This window comes from Gorilla gorilla, chromosome 5 (assembly GCF_029281585.2).
Source record: "Gorilla gorilla gorilla isolate KB3781 chromosome 5, NHGRI_mGorGor1-v2.1_pri, whole genome shotgun sequence".
Classification (NCBI taxonomy): domain Eukaryota; kingdom Metazoa; phylum Chordata; class Mammalia; order Primates; family Hominidae; genus Gorilla; species Gorilla gorilla.
In genome coordinates this window covers 70,671,253-70,691,077 of record NC_073229.2, presented here as the reverse complement: position 1 = coordinate 70,691,077, position 19,825 = coordinate 70,671,253, and the positions used below count along the sequence as shown (strand labels likewise).

Here is a 19,825-nt window from a genome sequence, read left to right as displayed (position 1 = left end):
CCTGAGCCCAGTACAAACACCACCAAGAAAGTCTCCGATAAAAGGACAGCCGTTCAAAGTTTTACTGAAAAAGCAGGAACCAAAATAATTCCTTTGTTCCCCTGTAACTCTCAGGCTATAAAAAGCAAACACTCGCATTGTTCAGGGCCCTCTTGTATGCTGTGGAGTGGAAGAACCAGGTTCGAACTTGTAGTAAAGATCCTTGCCACTTGGCTTTGACTCTGGACTCTGGTAGTCTTCTTTGAGGAACTAATGGTCTAGGCATAACATATGAACTTAGATGTAGGTGATTTCTAGGACCTATCATTAAGTGAAGGGTGGGGGAACCAACAACCACACAAAACAAAGAGCAAAAAAGTATTATGGTATGCTGCCCTTTATGTAAGAAAGAAGGGGTTGTAAGAAAATATGTACTTGAGCAAAAGAAAAACAAAAGGGGAAAGTTAGAAATTAGTGAGATTTGTTGTCTACAGGGGGATGAGTGAGAAATGGGTGGGAAAAAGAGGGACTAGGAATGGGGAATTAGGGACAGAGAGAGACAGTGTCTCCAAAGACACTTTTTCATATAACTCTGGCTCTTAGAATCATGGTAAAGTTTTGCATACCAGAAAACTAAGTAATTAATTAAAACCAACCAGGATGTAAGGAAACCGCAAAGTGGAATATACAAACACTAACAACCTAACAGCATTTCAAATAAATAGATTACGAAACTGAAGGAGGTGGGGGGGAAAAGAACTGACCTAAATAACCATAGAAAACCACATTTTGACTGGATATTGTAAGGCTTAAGACCAAAAAAAAAAAAAAGAAGGAAAGAAAAATACTGTACTCTTGTTAGTAGATTTGTTTTTCACAGAGGTATGCAGTGGCAATTCTGCAACTATTTTACATGTACTAGGATTAAACAAATATGCAAATATTGTATATTTTAGATAATCATAGCCAGGTTTCTCACTTGTCAGAGAGGTTAGAAATGAAAGGACATGGCTAAATGAATCTATTGAATTGAAATAGTAGGTATCTGTATGAACTCATGGTTTTTTATCATATTTATACAGATAGCTACATAAATACATACAGAAGTGTATGTATGTGTGGGTTAATATACATACATATATTTCCCACTGGGGAGAGCCTAGAAGCATTGAAAACCCAGAAGCAATGAGTACACATAGTTCCGAGATCCTAGTTTTCAAATACCTTCCCCAATAAAAGGAAACAAGGATCTTTGGAGAAATGGTTGACTTCAAGTCTGGGGCACAGACAAGACAAGATAAGCCTGGAACATCTTTGGCAAAGAAAGTATCTGGAAATGCTCACAATAAGAGAGGAGGTTTGCCATAAAAGACACAGAAGCCATCTGAAGGAGCTCCCACAGGCTAAAGGTGGATCAATTTGAGCAATAAAATAGATATCGATGGTATTAGATTATAACTTTTAGAATAAAATATCTATAAATCTGTACTAAGAAAATAATTGAATGAATGGAAGGATAAATAAAGGAGAAGAGACAGCTTTTCTTTACAGAAGAATTCGAATTATTAAATGTAGATGGAATGAGGGAAATAGAAAGTCACTATTAGACAAACACTATAGTAATATTTGCTGCAGGCAAGATCCATAATGGGTGCTAAAGTTAGTGAGCAGAAGCTTATTTTGAAACTGAATATTTTTATAGTCACAAAGTATCTTCCACAAGATATTTATGAATTCCAAAGGGATAAATAGTAATATTACAGTTGATGAACCTGGCAGACGCTACTTTAAGCAAGGGATTAAGGTTAAGATCAAAATTAATAAGACATACCATGTCTCGGATATGAAATTATGGGTGGAAATAATAAGCTGAGACTGGAACAACTGCTGTGACATTTTGCAAAAAATGTATGTTGTCAATCGAGTCATGAGAAAACATCAGATAGACCCAAATTGAGGTACATTCCACAAAATAATTGGCCATTACTCTTCAAAAATGCCACCATCATGAAAGACAAGAAAAGACTGAGGAACTGCCATAGTCTGGAGGTAACTAAGGAGATTTGACAACGAAATGCAGTGCTGGGGTCCTGGATGGGATCCTGGGTTAGAAAAAAGATACTGATTGAAAAACTGGTGAAATTCAAGTAAGGCCTGGAGTTTAGTCAATAGTGTATCAACGTTAAATTCCTGGATTCGATCATTGTACTACGGTTACATAAGATGTTAATATTAGAGGATGCTAGGTGAGGGGTATTTGGGAAACTTGTACTAGTTTTGCAATTTTTCTGTTACATAAATAACTGCCCCCCCCCCCCACAAGTCTAAAAGATACACATTAGATTATAGAGGAAAAAAACTAAGTCTGAGATTTGCTTCAAATATTGTCAATAATTTTTGAAGCAAGGTGATGGGTACATCAAGGCTTTGTAGTGTTCTTTCTGGATTTATGTATATCAGACAATTTCCTTTAGAAAAGTAGAAATTACATATACATGTATTAAGCCCTTTCTATGTGCCAGGCACTGTGGTTAGCCGTGGGGACTTGGTTAACCACCAGGACTTGAGGCCCTGCCTCAAGGAGCTCACACTCAACAGGGGGAAAGCAGACATGATGCACGGAATGTAGAAAGAGTGATGTGATAGAGGAAGCACAGGATGCCTGGGAGCAGGGGAGAAAAGAGTGCTCCAAATAGAAGAAACAGCATGCAGAGCCTTGGGCTAGGGAGAAAGGCTAACTGGTAAGTCACAGAGAAAAATCTGCAAATGACCTCAGGGAATGCAGCTGAGGTCCTTTGTCTGCCCAGGGCAAGGACAACTCAGCCAGATTCTTTGGGTCTATAAAACTTTGTGACATTATTTGTAATTTAGTCTTTTTAAACAAATTTAGAAGGCAATCTCCCTATGCTCTTTATCAAGTCCCCTTTCCTGACATCTCCTATGACTCTCCTATGACACTTTCCTCCTCTCCCCACAATGTTTTCTCATCTGTCATAAATCTGCAGCCTATTTAACAAGATCCTCCTTAAGCAGTGTTCACAGGATACTGGTCCCCAGTGACCTTCTGAGGCAGCCAAATAGATATGAAATCTTTTTGTGCATTTATGGATAGCCTTGAAATTAATTGCCGTCATTTTCTTCCTAGCAGATCATGGAACTCTGGAGACTAAAGTGGTGTGGGAGTGGCCGCTCCCAACTAGACTCCACCCCCTTCAGAAGGCAGGAGTTGTCATAGTATTAAAACAGCTAACATACACATCAGGAGGTGGCCTTGAGAAGCTGAGCGGAGACCAGCTAGACTTTAATCAGGTTAGTATTGACCTTAAACATCTTCATAAATGTTCTCATGTCTACTTCACTAAGAAAAACAAATTTAAATGTGTTAGTTTGTGTGAGTACTTTATGTTCTTGCTGTTTTTCTGTGTGCTTAGGAGACAATTTAAGTATTGTTTGTTAGTTCCTGAAGGACAGGTCGGTAAAGAAAAATAATATTCAACAATTTAGAAAACAAGGGCAAAGAATTTGATGATATGAGAAAAGTAAGAGTGGTATCATTGTGGGCAATCTGAAAATACAACCACATCGGTGCCAGGCCACATGCCGAAGCTTGCTTATGGTAAAGCTGTTTATTAAAAACGTATTCGTGTGATTCATTCCTGTGATTCACAGGAGTCAACACACAATTATACTAGATTTAAAGTTGGCAGGGTCACACATTTGGGAGCACCACTTGATCAATGAAAAGAAAATACATCTGGATGGTTGTATTCCTCTAGAGCTGGCACTTCCAAATGGGAAACCAATCATCAATGCTTGACAATCAGGATCTAAATTTACACTTCCATCATTGATTTTACACAGATTAGTTTATTGCTCATATAAGTGACTTTCTGATTGAGCACCAAGCAGCATGCTATTTTTCCTTCTTCTTCTCCTCCTTCTTCCCTCCTTCTCTTTGTTCTCTTTGCCCTCTTTCTTCTTCCTCCTCCTCTTTTTCCTCTTCCGCCTCTTCTTCCTCCTCCTCCTTCTTGTTCAAAGTATCTGAGACCAAAGGGTGAGCAGGGTTTAAAGCCTCAAAATTGCAAGTGAATCTAAATATATAGGACTTTTAGGGTAGTAGGCAAGTAGATCTAAGAATAATAATAACCCCCTCTTAAGCTGTTATATTCCCTGTCCAACAGAACATGCACATTCCTTCTATATGCAAGTTCTTTCTATTTGCCAAATGAAATATTACCCTGGGCTACCCTGCCAAAGCACTTATCCAATTAAAAAAAATATTTTGTTTGTAGTCATGATGTTTCTACTATGTGGGAGAGTTTGGTTGCTTTGATAATTCTTTTTAAAGAGCAGACTGGTGGGTTTCATAATTAGGATTGGTTATTTTATTGCCATAATCCTAGCTTGGTTTTTTTCATGCTTTTTGTTTGTTTTGAGACAGTCTCATTCTGTCACCCAGGCTGGAATGCAGTGATGTGGCCATGTTTCACTGCAGCCTTAACATCTTGGGCTCAAGTGATTTTCCTGCCTCAGCCTCCCGGGTATCTGGGACTACAGGTGTGGAACACCAATCCTGGCTAAATTTTTTTTTAATAGAGACTTTATTTAATTGCCCAGGCCAGTCCCGAACTCCTGAGCTCAAGCAATCTTCCCTCCTCAGCCTTCCGAAGTGCTGGGATTATAAGTATGAGCCACCATGCCCAGCCCTAGTTTGTTTTTTAATTATTCTGTACTACTGTAGTCTAAAACAGTAAGCACTATGAGGCAAATGGCAAAAAAAAAAAAAAAAGAAGATTGCTCTTGAGATATCTAGCCATGTTATATCCTATGAAGCATGGACTGAACTTTGAGCAATGCACTACACTGTGCTTAAAGACTATGATAACTTCTCTGCTTCCCGGGAGCTCACAGTTTGAGGGGTGGGGGACATAAAAATGGTAACTTCATTTTTTTAAATTAATTTATTTATTATTATTATACTTTAAGTTGTAGGGTACATGTGCACAATGTGCAGGTTAGTTACATATGTATACATGTGCCATGCTGGTGTGCTGCACCCACCAACTCGTCATCCAGCACTAGGTATATCTCCCAATGCTATCCCTCCCCTCTCCCCCCACCCCACAATAGTCCCCAGAGTGTGATGTTCCCCTTCCTGTGTCCAAGTGTTCTCATTTTTCAACTCCCACCTATGAGCGAGAATATGTGGTGCTTGGTTTTTTTGTTCTTGCGATAGTCTGCTGAGAATGATGGTTTCCAGCTTCATCCATGTCCCTACAAAGGACATGAACTCATCATTTTTTATGTCTGCATAGTATTCCATGGTGTATATGTGCCACATTTTCTTAATCCAGTCTATCATTGTTGGACATTTGGGTTGGTTCCAAGTCTTTGCTATTGTGAATAGTGCCGCAATAAACATACATGTGCATGTGTCTTTATAGCAGCACGATTTATAGTCCTTTGGGTATATACCCAGTAATGGGATGGCTGGGTCAAATGGTATTTCTAGTTCTAGATCCCTGAGGAATCGCCACACTGACTTCCACAATGGATGAACTAGTTTACAGTCCCACCAACAGTGTAAAAGTCTTCCTATTTCTCCACATCCTCTCCAGCACCTGTTGTTTCCTGACTTTTTAATGATTGCCATTCTAACTGGTGTGAGATGGTATCTCATTGTGGTTTTGATTTGCATTTCTCTGATGGCCAGTGATGTTGAGCATTTTTTCATGTGTTTTTTGGCTGCATAAATGTCTTCTTTTGAGAAGTGTCGGTTCATGTCCTTCACCCACTTTTTGATGGGGTTGTTTGTTTTTTTCTTGTAAATTTGTTTGAGTTCATTGTAGATTCTGGATATTAGCCTTTTGTCAGATGAGTAGGTTGTGAAAATTTTCTCCCATTTTGTAGGTTGCCTGTTGACTCTGATGGTAGTTTCTTTTGCTGTGCAGAAGCTCTTTAGTTTAATTAGATCCCATTTGTCAATTTTGGCTTTTGTTGCCATTGCTTTTGGTGTTTTAGACATGAAGTCCTTGCCCATGCCTATGTCCTGAATCGTATTGCCTAGGTTTTCTTCTAGGGTTTTTATGGTTTTCGGTCTAACGTTTAAGTCTTTAATCCATCTTGAATTGATTTTTGTATAAGGTGTAAGGAAGGGATCCAGTTTCAGCTTTCTACATATGGCTAGCCAGTTTTCCCAGCACCATTTATTAAATAGAGAATCCTTTCCCCATTGCTTGTTTTTCTCAGGTTTGTCAAAGATCAGATAGTTGGAGATATGCGGCATTATTTCTGAGGGTTCTGTTCTGTTCCATTGATCTATATCTCTGTTTTGGTACCAGTACCATGCTGTTTTGGTTACTGTAGCCTTGTAGTATAGTTTGAAGTCAGGTAGTGTGATGCCTCCAGCTTTGTTCTTTTGGCTTAGGATTGAGTTGGTGATGTGGGCTCTTTTTTGGTTCCATATGAACTTTAAAGTAGTTTTTTCCAATTCTGTGAAGGAAGTCATTGGTAGCTAAAAATGGTAACTTCTGCAGGCTGTAAATAGTCAATAATGAGGCATAACAGGAAGAAACTAGTCTGAATGTCAGAAGACCTAGGTTCTAATCCAGACTTTGACACTAACTAGCTAGTTGGCAAATTGCACATACTTTCTTTGGAGTTCAACATATTCATTACAAACCTGGAGGAAGGGCTAGCTAGATCCCTTCTAGCTCAATAATTTGGGAACTCTTGAGGGGAGAACTAGATATATCAATAGAACATATAGTTTTTATAAGGCACATGAAGTCACCAAATAGGTTGGAACATAATGCAAGTCAGTAGCGCCTGGAATAATTACCAACATAAAAATAAATAAATGAAAACAAAGGTCTTACACAGGAAAGCCTCAGAATCTCAGAGGGACCCTGTGAAGTCACATTGGTGTTGGACCTGTCTAGTGCAAACAGAATTCACAGGTGGAAACAATCCTGCTATGAAGAAGGAAGACACTCCTGTTGTTCAACCATTCATATACTAGCGTGCATTTTGCTTCTCTAGACTCATTCATTCATCCGTTCATGCATTCATTCATTCATTTTAGAGAAACCAAGAGACTGTTACCATGGCAGGGAAGCCCAAGCTTCACTACTTCAATGGACGGGGCAGAATGGAGCCCATCCGGTGGCTCTTGGCTGCAGCTGGAGTGGAGGTATGTTCTAAGTTAGGTCATCTTAAGTTGGACCTAATTGATTGTATCAAAATATTTTAGTAAGCCAAGAGACTACCATACTAGATGATGACCTGTGAATATTTTGGCCTCAAATAAAAACATCCCCAGTTATTTTTTTAAAAATAGACAAATTTTACCAAATAAAAATTTAAAAATCTGTCCATTAAAGAGCACATGAAAAAGAACACATGAACAATTAAAACATATTTTGAAAAGAATTAACTAATCACAATGAGTGGACCTTATTTGCATTAGGATTTAAACAAACTATAAAATATAACTTATGACACATAACAATTAGGAAACTGAATATTGATTGAATGTTAGATAATATTAAAGAATTACTGTTAAATTTTTTAGTGTCATTTTGTGATGTTAGGTGTGATGTTTCTGTTATGTTTCAGAAATACACACTGAAGTATTTAGGATGAGATAATATGATACCTCAGATTTGTTTCATATTATGACAGAGGAGGAGAGAAGCTGGGCATACAAATGAAAGACTGGCTTGGGTTGGTGATTATTGCAGCTAGATGATTGAAACAAAGAGGACCATTGTATTTTATGTGTATTTTTTATATATATGAGGAATTTATACAATAAAATGCTAAGTACATGGAAACTAAATGTCATTAAACATAAACTATAAACCACAATGAGGTCAGGGAGGGAGTGGATTGTAACAAACTGCCTGTTAAAGACTGAGTATATTCAGTCAGTGGTTATTTTGTTGTGCACCTATTAAGTGCCGGGTTCTGTCCTGAGGATTGTTAGTGAACAAGGTAGACACAATTCCTGCCCTAAGGCAGACTACATACATGTCTACGAGGACTCAGATAAGAAAACACGTGGTTAAAATCAGGGGTGGGGGCTTCTAGAACACCCAGGCATTCCCCAGTGTTACCAGGCCATCCTCCCAGTGTTTGAGCAGGAGATGCTGGGAGGTGTCTGTGGGACTCCGCTAAGTGCTGCCGTCTAGAGGTGTCACTGAGAAAAACACTTCCCAGTCCAGACCAGAGTCCCTCAGTAACTGCCTGAGGGTTTTCCTCCAGAGTAAGTAATGGAAAAACTCAGAAGATCTTGTCCCTCGGTGTCAGCAGAAAAGGAGAGTTTCAGGTGAGGTGGCGTCCTGTGAAAGGAACTTCTAGCGCGCCCCTTCAGCCTCACAGCGGCTGTGTGGACCTGAACCTCGGGGAGGCACTTTCTCCAGTGCTTCACGAGGGCTTGGGACTCACTTTTCTCAAACCTATGAGGAAATAAGCACACAAGAAATCCACACACTGCCATTCCAGGTTGTTTTCTGTGTACAAATGAATACCCTGTTTCATTGTCACCCAGACATCAGCTCTGCAGCTCAGTGCCTTTTCTCCAGTGACGTTCCCTCCCTAATCATGGACATTTGTGAGATCGTGGGGAGGTGAAGTAAAAGACGGAGCAGGCCAGGAGCAGTGGGTCACACCTTTAATCCCAGCACTTTGGGAGGCCGATAGGGGAGGATTGCTTGAGCCCAGGAGTTCAACATGAGTCTAGGCAACACAGCGAGACCCCAGCACTACAAAATAGAAATAAAAAATTAGCTGGATGTGATGGTGCATGCCTATAGTCCCAGCTACTCAGGTGGCTGAGGTGGGAGGGTCACTTGGGCCTGGTAGATCAAGGCTGCAATGAGCCATGATCACACCACTGTACTTAAGCCTGGGCGACAAAGTGAGACTCTGTCTCAAAAAATAAATAAATAAATAAAATAAAAAAGAAGATTGAGCAGTTCTGACCCATGGTCAGACCCATGAGCATGAGCATGAGCATGGTCTGACCCATGCCTGTTTCTTGAAGGATAAAATCTAAATTTCCAAGCGGCCATGACCAGCTCCTTCTGTGTCCCCTGCCAAACTCAGAAATCTTATGTTCTCCAAATTATGTACCAGATGGAGGCCATTCAAGGTCACAAGTCTATAATGCTATGGAATGAACTAACAAGAACCCATTTACTGTTTCTGCTTCCAGTTTGAAGAGAAATTTATAGGATCTGCAGAAGATTTGGAAAAGTTAAGAAATGGTAAGATCAAGTCTCTAAGTGCCTCTGATGAGGGTATCTAGTAGAGAAGGTACCATTGAAGATTGATTTTTTTTTTTTTTTTTTTTGAGACGGAGTCTTGCTGTGTCGCCCAGACTGGAGTGCAGTGGCATGATCTCGGCTTACTGCAAGCTCCGCCTCCCGGGTTCATGCCATTCTCCTGCCTCAGCCTCCCGAGTAGCTGGGACTACAGGCGCCAGACACCACACCAGGCTAGTTGTTTTTTTTTTTTTTTCTGTATTTTTAGTAGAGACGGGGTTTCATCGTGTTAGCCAGGATGGTCTCGATCTCCTGACCTCGTGATCCGCCCTCCTCGGCCTCCCAAAGTGCTGGGATTACAGGTGTGAGCCACCGCGCCCGGCCACAGTTGAAGATTTTAACACCAGGCGATGCCTGTGTGTGTGTGGGGTGGTAGCTGTGGTGGTGGAGAGGGAGAAGGTGGTTAAAGTGGAAGGGATGTGGCTCCCTGAATGGGTCTGGCAACTATCTCCAGGCTAAAAGGCCAGACCTCTCAGAGTATTTGCTAGAGGAACCATTCCCCAGTGCCCTGAGAATGCCCTTTCCTTGTTTTCGTGCTTGGGGCACCGTGAATGAGCTGTGGTCATCAGCTCAGCATCCCACACAGCCTTCCCCATCCAAGGACACACAAGAACATGAATAAGACGAAAAGAATAGAAATAGATGTGGCAAACCTTGAGTTGTTTTCTTTCATGGGTCATGTGATAAGGTCATATTGTAGTAATACTGTAGGCTTGGAAGAACACAGAAAGGGACCTCTACATAAAATTGTGTCTCAGAACCTACTTTAAAAGCCATGAACACCATGAGACTTACCCTGGGAAGTTCTCATTTTAAATGACATCTCTCTGTCACTCCCGTTGTAAACTGTCTCAGCTTTTTCCTAAAATATCATGATGATAAATCAATGCAAGAAAAATACAAGGGACCTACTATGTACCTGGATGGGGAATAAAAACATAAATGAAATAACAGGCTAAAAGGTAAAAGGAATCAGGTCAGAAAAAGAACTACAGGCAGCTAAAATCAAAATACCATTTTGTTTTTGAGGTTAGCAGGCAATAATTTTTCATTTTATAACCTCAGTCATTTCAACCATCATTTTTCTTCCTGAAATAGTGGGATTCATAGAAATTTCATGTTCCTTTTTTTTTCCTTCTTTCTAAAGATGGGAGTTTGATGTTCCAGCAAGTACCAATGGTTGAGATTGATGGGATGAAGTTGGTACAGACCAGAGCCATTCTCAACTACATTGCCAGCAAATACAACCTCTACGGGAAAGACATAAAGGAGAGAGCCCTGTACGGTATATTTTCTGTTCTTCCATCCACAGAGAACACAGAGTGATTTAGGTCCTTCCTTGAGTGGGTGAGACCATGGCAGGGTATCATGACCAGCAGCAGGCTGGGCCTTGGGCATGTACGCTGAGGTCCAGTATTGCAGAGTCCCATGGAGATGAGGGAACAGTGAACATGGGGAGGGTTCAGGCGAGGGTGATTCTAGAAGAGGATGCATTCCATGGATCCAGCACCCTGACAGAGGTTTCCAAACACTGATGAACCATTAACTCAGGAGGATGGGGAATCATGATTCCAGGTGCTCAGGCCTTCAGAGGCTGGACTCCAGCCAACAGCTTAGGACAGGCATAGAATGTTTGAGAGTCTGTAGATGAAGGCCTGGGGAGGGAAGACTGCAAAGAAGCTGAATCTCAGGTCCCAATAATTCCAAGAATGATGACTAGGAACCCAAGTTACCAGCCAATTATATGGACTGGTCAACTTGAGCAGGGCTAGTAGAGGCTGGCACCCAGAACTCTGGGGTTACCTTGAAACATTGATGCAAGGCTGAAGCAGCTAGATTTATCGAATACCAGCAAAGCCATGGGGTCTCCTCACTGTTGCAATAGGGCTGCCTGATTCTAAGTAACATCCTATATGAAACTGTTGGCAGTTCTTCAAAAAGTTTAGTGTAGAGTTACCAATGACCCAGCAATTCCTCTACTAGGTATATACCAAAAGAATCAAAATACTTCCACACCAAATCTCATACATTAATGTACAGTGCAAATAACAGCAATTTTCATGGTATTCAAAACGTAGAAATAACCCAAATATCCATCAACCAATAAATGGAGGAACAAAGTGTGCCTTAGCCATGCAATGGAACAATATTTACTCATGAAAAGAAATGAAGTACTGATGCATGCTACAAGAAAGTTGAACCTTAAAGACATGTTACAAAAAAGAAATTAGACACAGAAGTCCACATATTGTAGGATTGTGTGTATGAAATGTCTAGAATATTCAAACCCATAGAGGCAGCAAGTAGACTAGTGGTTGCCTGAAGCTAAAGGGTTTGGGGTTTGGGGAAAATGAATACTCAATGGGTACAGATGTCTTTATCAGGGTGATAAAAATATTCTAGAATTAGAGTGTGATGATATTTGCAGAATTCTGTAAATGTACTAGAAGTGACTGAATACTATAATTTAATGGGTGACAACGATAATATGTGACTATACATCAATGAAACTTGTTTTAAAAAGTACTGTGGAAAACCTAGTTAAACACAAAAGAAAAAAAGGTCTCCTAAAATATGTCCTGGTTGTAACTGTGTATAGAATTTCACCAAGGAAGGGGATCTTTTAGGTGGGGTCTCAAGTAAGGCACACATGGCTAGAGTCATGCAATAGCACATGGATAGGGCTGTAGAATTATGTTTCATGGGAGTAATTGGAAAAACTGCTAATATTGGGCATGAAAGTGGGCCTGGGAGATGTAAAATGATGAGACAGGACAAGGAACATGACTGAGATGGCTGTGCCAGGGACTCTCTTGGGATTACTTAGGAGGCAAGTCTTTGGCCATTTGACTCACACGAAGTTTATGCACAGAACAAACCACAATGGAGATAATAAATCCTGGCACAGCATCAGTGGGTACTGGCAGTGATTCCACCAATTTCTCTCATGACTGTGACTGTAGACAGGTCACCGATGCTCTTTGTACCTGCATTTGGTCATGTGCATAACAAAGAGTTTAGAGATATATCTACCTCGATAAGTTGTTTTAAGAAATAAAAGGCAGCCAGGCATGGTGGCTCACCCCTATATCCTAGCATTTTGGGAGGCCAAGGCAGGTGGATCACATGAGGTCAGGGGTTTGAGACCAGCCTGGCCAACATGGAGAAACCCTATCTCTACTAAAAATACAAAAATTATCTGGGCATATTGGCAGGCGTCTGTAATCCCAGCTACTCTGGAGGCTGAGGCAGGAGAATCACTTGAACCCTGGAGGCGAAGGTTGCAGTGAGCCAAGATTGTGTAACTTCACTCTGGCTTGGGAGAATGAGGGAAACTCCATCTCAAAAAAAAAAAAAAAGAAAAGAAAAAGAAAGAAAGAAGGAAACGTCAACATACATGCAAAAATCAGAGCATAATGACTAGAATATAAAAGGCACCCACTGGAGATGAATTACCTTGCCACCATCTGACCCTCTATTCTCTTAGGTTTTTATAAACCTACAAAATCTAAGGCAAGAGGCATTTGATGCTTTGGCTGTTTTTGTCTTTCAGAATTGATATGTATACAGAAGGTATGGCAGATTTGAATGAAATGATCCTTCTTCTGCCCTTATGTCGACCTGAGGAAAAAGATGCCAAGATTGCCTTGATCAAAGAGAAAACAAAAAGTCGCTATTTCCCTGCCTTCGAAAAAGTAGGTGAAGCTGTTCAGCATTTTGGGGCACTGAGTTTAGAGGCCAGTAGAAAAATAGTGGCTGGGCATTCCTGGGGCACTGACCTTCACTTTCAGTGAGACTTCCTGAACACCAATTCAGCTCTCTGACTCTCAAGGCATTTTATGAAAATTGACTTAGAGGAACAGTGATACCACTTATCCCCAAGTTATAGTTTTCCAGCAAAATTTCAATTTACTAGACCCCAGTATAGAATTCTCTATTCAACAATTTTATGTTCATAAGTAGAACATGGGCTGTGGAAGGCTCTGAACCACACTAGAGGTTGCTGTTGAGTCTGTGGAACACAGGCTTTGTCTGAAGATGAACATGATGAAAGCGATCCATTAGAAACTATTCTGGCACCATGTGTAGGAAGACAGGAAACCGATTTCCCAACCAGAGAATATTGTAGTGTTTCAGAGATGGATATTTCTTAAAAGGATAGTGAGAGTGGGGTGGAGAGGAAGATTTTTTAAAACTCATTTTAAAGTAAGTTGCAGACGTCAGTGCAGTTCACTCCTAGACACTTCAGCTTGCAGATTATAACAGCGCAGGTTAGGAGTCAGAGCCGATATTGCAAGAAAGATGATGAATTCAAGTTCACCCTGTTAGATAGGAGTTCTAAATTTCTTTTCAAAGAATTAACATGTCAGTATATCCAATTTTTTGCCTTCTACTTTTAAACTTAACTACCTCGTAAAGCAATCTTTTTCGATTACCTACTCCACCCTGACTCATTCCGATCACCTGCTCCACCCTAACTCATTCCGATCACCTGCTCCACCCTGACCCATTCCGATTACCTGCTCTACCCTAACTCATTCCGATTACCTGCTCTACCCAGACTCATTCCGATTACCTTCTCCTCCTAACTCATTCCGATTGCCGGCTACCTGCTCTGCCCTGACTCCCGCCAAAGCACTCACCCCGTCATTCTCTTTAAATTAGCCAATCAGAATTAGTTTAGCCAGTGCGGTCTAACCCTAGCCAATAGGGGAACGACACAGCAGCAGGGAGAAAGACACAGCAGCAGGGGCCACGTGCGTCAGGGATAAGAAACCCTTCCCCTCCTTTGTCCAAGTGTGTGCTCACCATTGTTCCATCTGTGAGAGCGCACCCTTCTATATAGAAGTACCTTGCCTTGCTGAGAATTAAAAAGAAAATTTTATATTCAAGTGCTATTCTTTTTGCGTCACTGAAACTTTATATATAACAACCCAGGTTTACTTCAGATCCCAGGGAGATAGAGCAGGAAATGAGGAAAGCAGACAAGGCATTTTATGAAGATCGACTTGGAGGAACAATGATACCACTTATACCCAAGTTATAATTTTCCAGCAAAATTTCAATTTACTAGACCCCAATATAGAATTCTCTATTCAACAAAATTTTATGTTTTTAAGTAGAACGTGGGCTGTGGAAGGCTCTGAATCACACTAGAGGTTGCTGTTGAGTCTATGGAACATATGGAGAAATGAAGACTCTGAAATAGTCTACTCCTTGAGGAAGAGTGCTGTCATGAAGGTGGAGTCACTGCCCAGGGGAGATTGGAGAGGGAGAAACCAGATTGTAGAGCCACATCCTGAATGTCAAGGCTACATGCTGTAGGGCCTGGGGCAGACAGAACATGCAGTAGCAGGTGCTAAACCCCTGGCCCATCTGGAAAATGCAAGCAGGTGGATGGTGTGGATGCCACAGTGATGTGGAATGAGAAGAGAAAATGGGAGCCTGAGCTCCAACTGAGGAGTGAGCAGAGCCACATTCTTGCTCCCTCACTCAATCAGGGAACATAAACAAAGTCCTGGACCTTCACACCATCCAGTTAGGCAACACAGGTGAGAATGTCAGGCTGGAAAGACTCAGGGAGAAGCAGGGGTCCCAGCCTGGGTGCGCATGTGTTCCTGATCTGATTCCTCAAATTCTCCAGGTGTTACAGAGCCATGGACAAGACTACCTTGTTGGCAACAAGCTGAGCCGGGCTGACATTAGCCTGGTGGAACTTCTCTACTATGTGGAAGAGCTTGACTCCAGCCTTATCTCCAGCTTCTCTCTGCTGAAGGTGACCCATTTCACAGCCCTCAGACAGACAGCCCCACATGTCCCATCTTGGGATCTAGTATCTGGGCCCTTGGACTGGCCATGTTCTGACCCCAGCCTTTTTCAGGCCTTCACTACCCCCAGGTCTCCAAAATGAGCTTCCAGACCCCAAGTTTGAGGCATGAAAAGACTGTTGTTCTGGAAAGGAAATTTGTGGTGCATGCTACCCCATGAAAAGTATTTTGTCTTTTATCATGGAAAGGACCCAGGGCCCAGCATCTTCCTTCCTCCCCCATTCCTCTGTGGTCTGTTCCTGAGTTCTGTGATTCCCTTTATCCCAAGACTGTCCTTGTGTTCCCACACTGAATTGGTCTGAGCAGGGCCCTTTCCAACTGGTTCCTTCCTTAGGCTCTGGCCAGGGTGGGCAGCAGGAGCTGTCAGATAGTTGTGTTCCTCTGTGCACAGCACACCCAACACACTGCCCCCAACCCTGTATCTCTCACTGAGAAAAGGTGGTCCCATGGTTTGACTTTAATATTTTCTATAACATTTTCCTTTCCAACTCATTTCCCCATATTTTCACTTCTGCTTAGAGACTGACCTGTGTTGATATCTCGCAGGCACATTATTTTTTCTTGTCTTATACAAGAGTCACTAATCTATAGGATTGATATGTAAGGAGAAAGATAGGGATGACTGAACTGATTAAAACTTTAAGACATCTTTGCGGAAAATAAAGTGAGCTACATGTTCTTCCTCTTATCTTCATTTCTCACTGGGTGTCTGTTTCTGCCTCCATGCTGGTGCTGATGGAGGGGACTCACTTGGTCTTTGGCAGGAGGGGTCAGATTCCCTGGGTGGTATTAATGGTGGTGGCAGACCTTGGCTTCACTCTGAGGCTGTGCTTTGTGAATTACAGGCCCTGAAAACCAGAATCAGCAACCTGCCCACGGTGAAGAAGTTTCTACAGCCTGGTAGCCCAAGGAAGCCTCCCACAGATGCAAAAGCTTTAGAAGAAGCCAGAAAGATTTTCAGGTTTTAATAAAGCAGCCATGGAGGCTAAGAACATGCAAGACCAATATTCTAAAGTTTTGCAACAATGAAGTGCTTTACTTAAGTGTTGATTGTGCCTGTTGTAAAGCTAATGAACCCTTTCCAATTATATGCTAATTAATAAAAACTCCTATTTGCCAACTTAGTTAAAATTTAAGCCTTTTCATTAGGATCTGATATGAATTCAGATTTCTAATCTCCTCCTAACCTGTCTCTTTCTTGAAGTTAAAAATTTAGTAAAAATGGGAAATGTAGGTTATATGGTTTGACTTTTACCAAGAATTATCCTGTAACATTTGTCATACAATCTATTAAAATGTCAGTGTAGAAATGCGCTCCTGACATTTTCAGGTATGCACAGGAGAAGAGTTACCATCCTGGGTAATGGCATAAAGACATTTTCTTCTTTTCCTGGACAGTCATTTTGTTTCAGATAAAAGCGTTCTTTCTCCTGCATTTTCAAAACAACGATTCTGTGTGCTGTGGATTCCTCAGTTTTCTAGGAGGTGAGGAAATATTGAAGAGCAAACAGACCCACCCTCTGCTCTCAGGCCACCCTATTGTCCCTTACAGTGCGTGTGCTCCTGGCTCATCCTCACTCTGCTCCTTAAGGCTCTGTGGGGACCACCGTCATGAACATTCCCTCAGTTCCCTCAGTGCCACTGAGGCCTGGGCTGCCAAGATACAGATGGTATATTTGAATTACATATAAGTAACTACTATATGCAAAATCATTTTTCCGTGGTGTGTCATTGTGCCAGAGTGCTTAGATGAGGAGTGCTTTCTAGCTCCACCCACATACTGGGCCTATAATGTTAATCTCCCCTGGGACACCTGGGCTTCTGCAATTTGAGCTCTCCTGTTAGAATGAGCTTCCCCACAGTTGGCAGAGGTGGTTGAGGGAGCAGACAGACACAGGCTTCCTACCTGCAGCTTCACTTTGCTCTAGTCTCTTCTCCACTTACAACCAGCATAGCTTTTCTAAAATACAAATTGGAAAAAAAAATCACAGAATTCTGCAGTGAGTCCTGACTGCATATAGAAGGTATCCTCACACCCGTCCTCACTCCTTGATCTCCAGCCCAATCCACCCTCTGAGCATGGTGGAGCCTCTTGCCTTCCTGCCTGGGTGCATTTGCTAGCCCTCCCTGGCAAGCTCCTTCCCAGTGGTCACAATTAAGTCTACCCTACTGCTTCTCAGGAGCGCCGGGCTGTCCTCTGCCCTCCTCAGAGCCCCACTGAACCTCTAATAACACCTGAGGGCCACTGTGTCTGCTCCCCTGTGCTGTGATTATGGGTATGGGACACTTACATGAACTAGAATGCTGAAGCTTTGATGAAACTAAGGAATTATAGAATTTTAATATGATAAGAGAATAGTGTGATTATGTTTCAACAGGTAGTTCTTCCTTTCTAGAGATAAACAGTAGTATGTACAGAAGAAATGATATGCTGTCTGGAATTTGTTTCAAAAAAATCCCTTGGTAGTGGGGGGAGTAGAAGTTTGTACTGTTTTCTTGTAGCTTCTGTCACAGACTCCTACAAACATGGTGGCTTGAAACAATAGAAATTCTGAAGGCCAGAAGTCTGAAGTCAAGTTGTGAGGCCCACATTCCCCTGGAAGCTCTAGGGAACAATCCTTCCCTGCATCCTACAGCTTCTGGGGGCTCTTGGCATTTCTGGACTTCCTTGGATCTTGGCCACATCACTCTACTTTCTGCATGGGGCTTCCAGCACCTCACCCTCTTTGTGTCTGTGTCTTCTCTGTTGTGGGTACACTTCTCATTGGATTTAGGGCCTATTTAAATATACCAGGATGGTCTCATCTCAAGTTCCTTAACTTCATCTGCAAAGAGCTTTTTTCCAAATAAGGTCACATTTACAGGATATAGGGGTTTGGATATGGACCTATCTTCTATGGGGGCCAACATAACCCACTGCATGGTGTAGATGAAGAAAGGCTTTTGTCAATCGGTGAATCCAGGTCATGGGTACTTTCAACTTTGTTATATTATTCTGTCTACTTTTGTATTTGCTAGAATTCTTCCATGTAAATTTAAAAACTATCTTATTTTAGGAGCTCCTACAATGACCAGGTTTTGTGCCAGACAACGAGGACTGGAATCAAACAAGAAGAAGGCTTTCCCCTCAGGAGCTCAGGGTCTAGTGGGGAAGCTGATATTGAATACATCATGTCAAAACAGTGTAGGGAAAGCAGACACAGTAGAGAAAATACCATAGTAGGTGAAAGTAGTGCATTCCAGTCAGGACAATTACCATGTGCAAAGGCCCAGAGGTCAGGAAGGGTAACCTGAGTGAGGCAGAGAGGAAAAAGTATGCAAATACAGTGGCTAGATTTGGCAGATAAAATACAAGACACCCAAGTAAATACGAAATTCAGATGAACAATCAACACTTTTTTTGTATAATCATGTTACCTACAGTGCTTGGGACATACTTATACTAAAAAGATATTGATTCTTTGCCTGAATTGCACATTTTCCTGGGTTCCCTGCATTTTATGTGGCAACCCAGTAAGAGAAGCCTTCCATAGTGCCATCAGCCTGCTCTTCACAGACATCGCCTCCCAGCTATGCTCCCAGCAGAGATTTCTCATCTGCTTTAGTCCTTACATCCAAGTCATGAAAAGTGAGCGTCTTCAAAAAGCCAGTTTCTACTGACTTGTAAAGAGAGCAAAATCTGCTGAAATATTTTGTTAAACTTTTATTGCCAACCTTGAAAAGGAACATATTAACCAGTTACCCTGTGATAAGAGGATGACTTGCCATTTTTCTTAGAATCTAGTAGGCAGTCTTGTGGCCCTGAAACACATGGGGGTGGCTTTTTGCTAAATTGACCGTACCTCTTTCAATGGGAAGGAGCTATGGAAAGGACCATGTAGCTTATAAACACATTAGGACCTTAAATTAAGTTGTTGAACCACAAGCATGACAGTCTTTAACAAACTAAGCACTGATCTTGTAAATCTTCTCATACTGTCTCATACCCTCTCATCTAGGTCACTAGAAAAATACTTTTAAATGTATCCTTAACACAATAAAAACAAATCTGTTTAATACTCACATCAATGCCTTCTTTGTGTGCTTGGATGACAGTTTGAGTTGTGTATTCAGCTGCTTTTGGATACATTGTGTCAACTCAATAAACAGAAAGAGACTCTAAAATAAAAGATATTTATTTGGGAATAAAGTTTTGTAATGGGTATGCGTGTACCATAGTAAACCACGTATGTGCTTAGGGAGATAAAGGAAGACAAAGGTTTTTTAAGAAAAAAATGAAAAGCATTAAATAAATTTTTAAAATACTTATAATTCACTACAAACATCAATAACAAGGGTGACGTCAGGCCAAGTATGAACTGGCAGTTGCTGGTCAGATGTCCTTGCAGAAGTTTTTTGTATAATGTTGTGATAGCCTTTGTGCAAGGTTATGTTTTTTGTAACTTTTTTTCTTATCCGACATAAAAGAATGAAAACCTTCTCTTTATGGTTTTCCAGCTCTGTTTGTCAAGGTTTTCTTAACATTAGTAACTTCATTTTTTTTCTGATAACATTCACAATCATTACAGAAATGTAAAAAGGAAGAATTTATAAAACTAGGGCATGATATATAATAATAGGAAAAAAGTTAATGATCTAAGGTAAAAAAAAAAAGTGATGGTGCCATTTTAGATAATCTGAGAATACGAGCAG

General features: G+C 41.2%; 1 protein-coding gene across 3 annotated transcripts; it reads left to right on the top strand.

Annotated features, from left to right (window-relative positions):
- Positions 1-3,139: 3,139 nt before the first annotated feature.
- LOC101152035 (glutathione S-transferase A3) lies at positions 3,140-16,253 on the top strand. Of its 3 annotated transcripts, XM_019029724.3 has the most exons (7): positions 3,140-3,288; positions 7,064-7,171; positions 9,197-9,248; positions 10,453-10,585; positions 12,859-13,000; positions 14,950-15,081; positions 15,979-16,253. In XM_019029724.3, exons 2-7 carry the CDS (start codon positions 7,085-7,087, stop codon positions 16,099-16,101), a joined length of 669 nt encoding a protein of 222 aa, XP_018885269.2. In that variant the 5' UTR covers positions 3,140-3,288; positions 7,064-7,084; the 3' UTR covers positions 16,102-16,253. The 3 variants fall into 3 exon arrangements, with proteins under 3 accessions (XP_018885269.2, XP_063563732.1, XP_018885271.2); XM_063707662.1 differs by lacking the exons at positions 7,064-7,171; positions 9,197-9,248 and having other exon boundaries at positions 3,207-3,288; XM_019029726.2 differs by lacking the exons at positions 3,140-3,288; positions 9,197-9,248 and having other exon boundaries at positions 7,067-7,171.
- Positions 16,254-19,825: the final 3,572 nt, after the last annotated feature.

Coding starts and splice junctions, on each gene's coding strand:
- LOC101152035 (XM_019029724.3), top strand. CDS start 7,085: ATGGCAGGGAAGCCCAAGCTTCACTACTTCAATGGACGGGGCAGAATG. Junction 9,249..10,452: donor TTTGGAAAAGTTAAGAAATG/GTAAGATCAAGT, acceptor TTCTTTCTAAAG/ATGGGAGTTTGATGTTCCAG. Junction 15,082..15,978: donor CCAGCTTCTCTCTGCTGAAG/GTGACCCATTTC, acceptor TGTGAATTACAG/GCCCTGAAAACCAGAATCAG.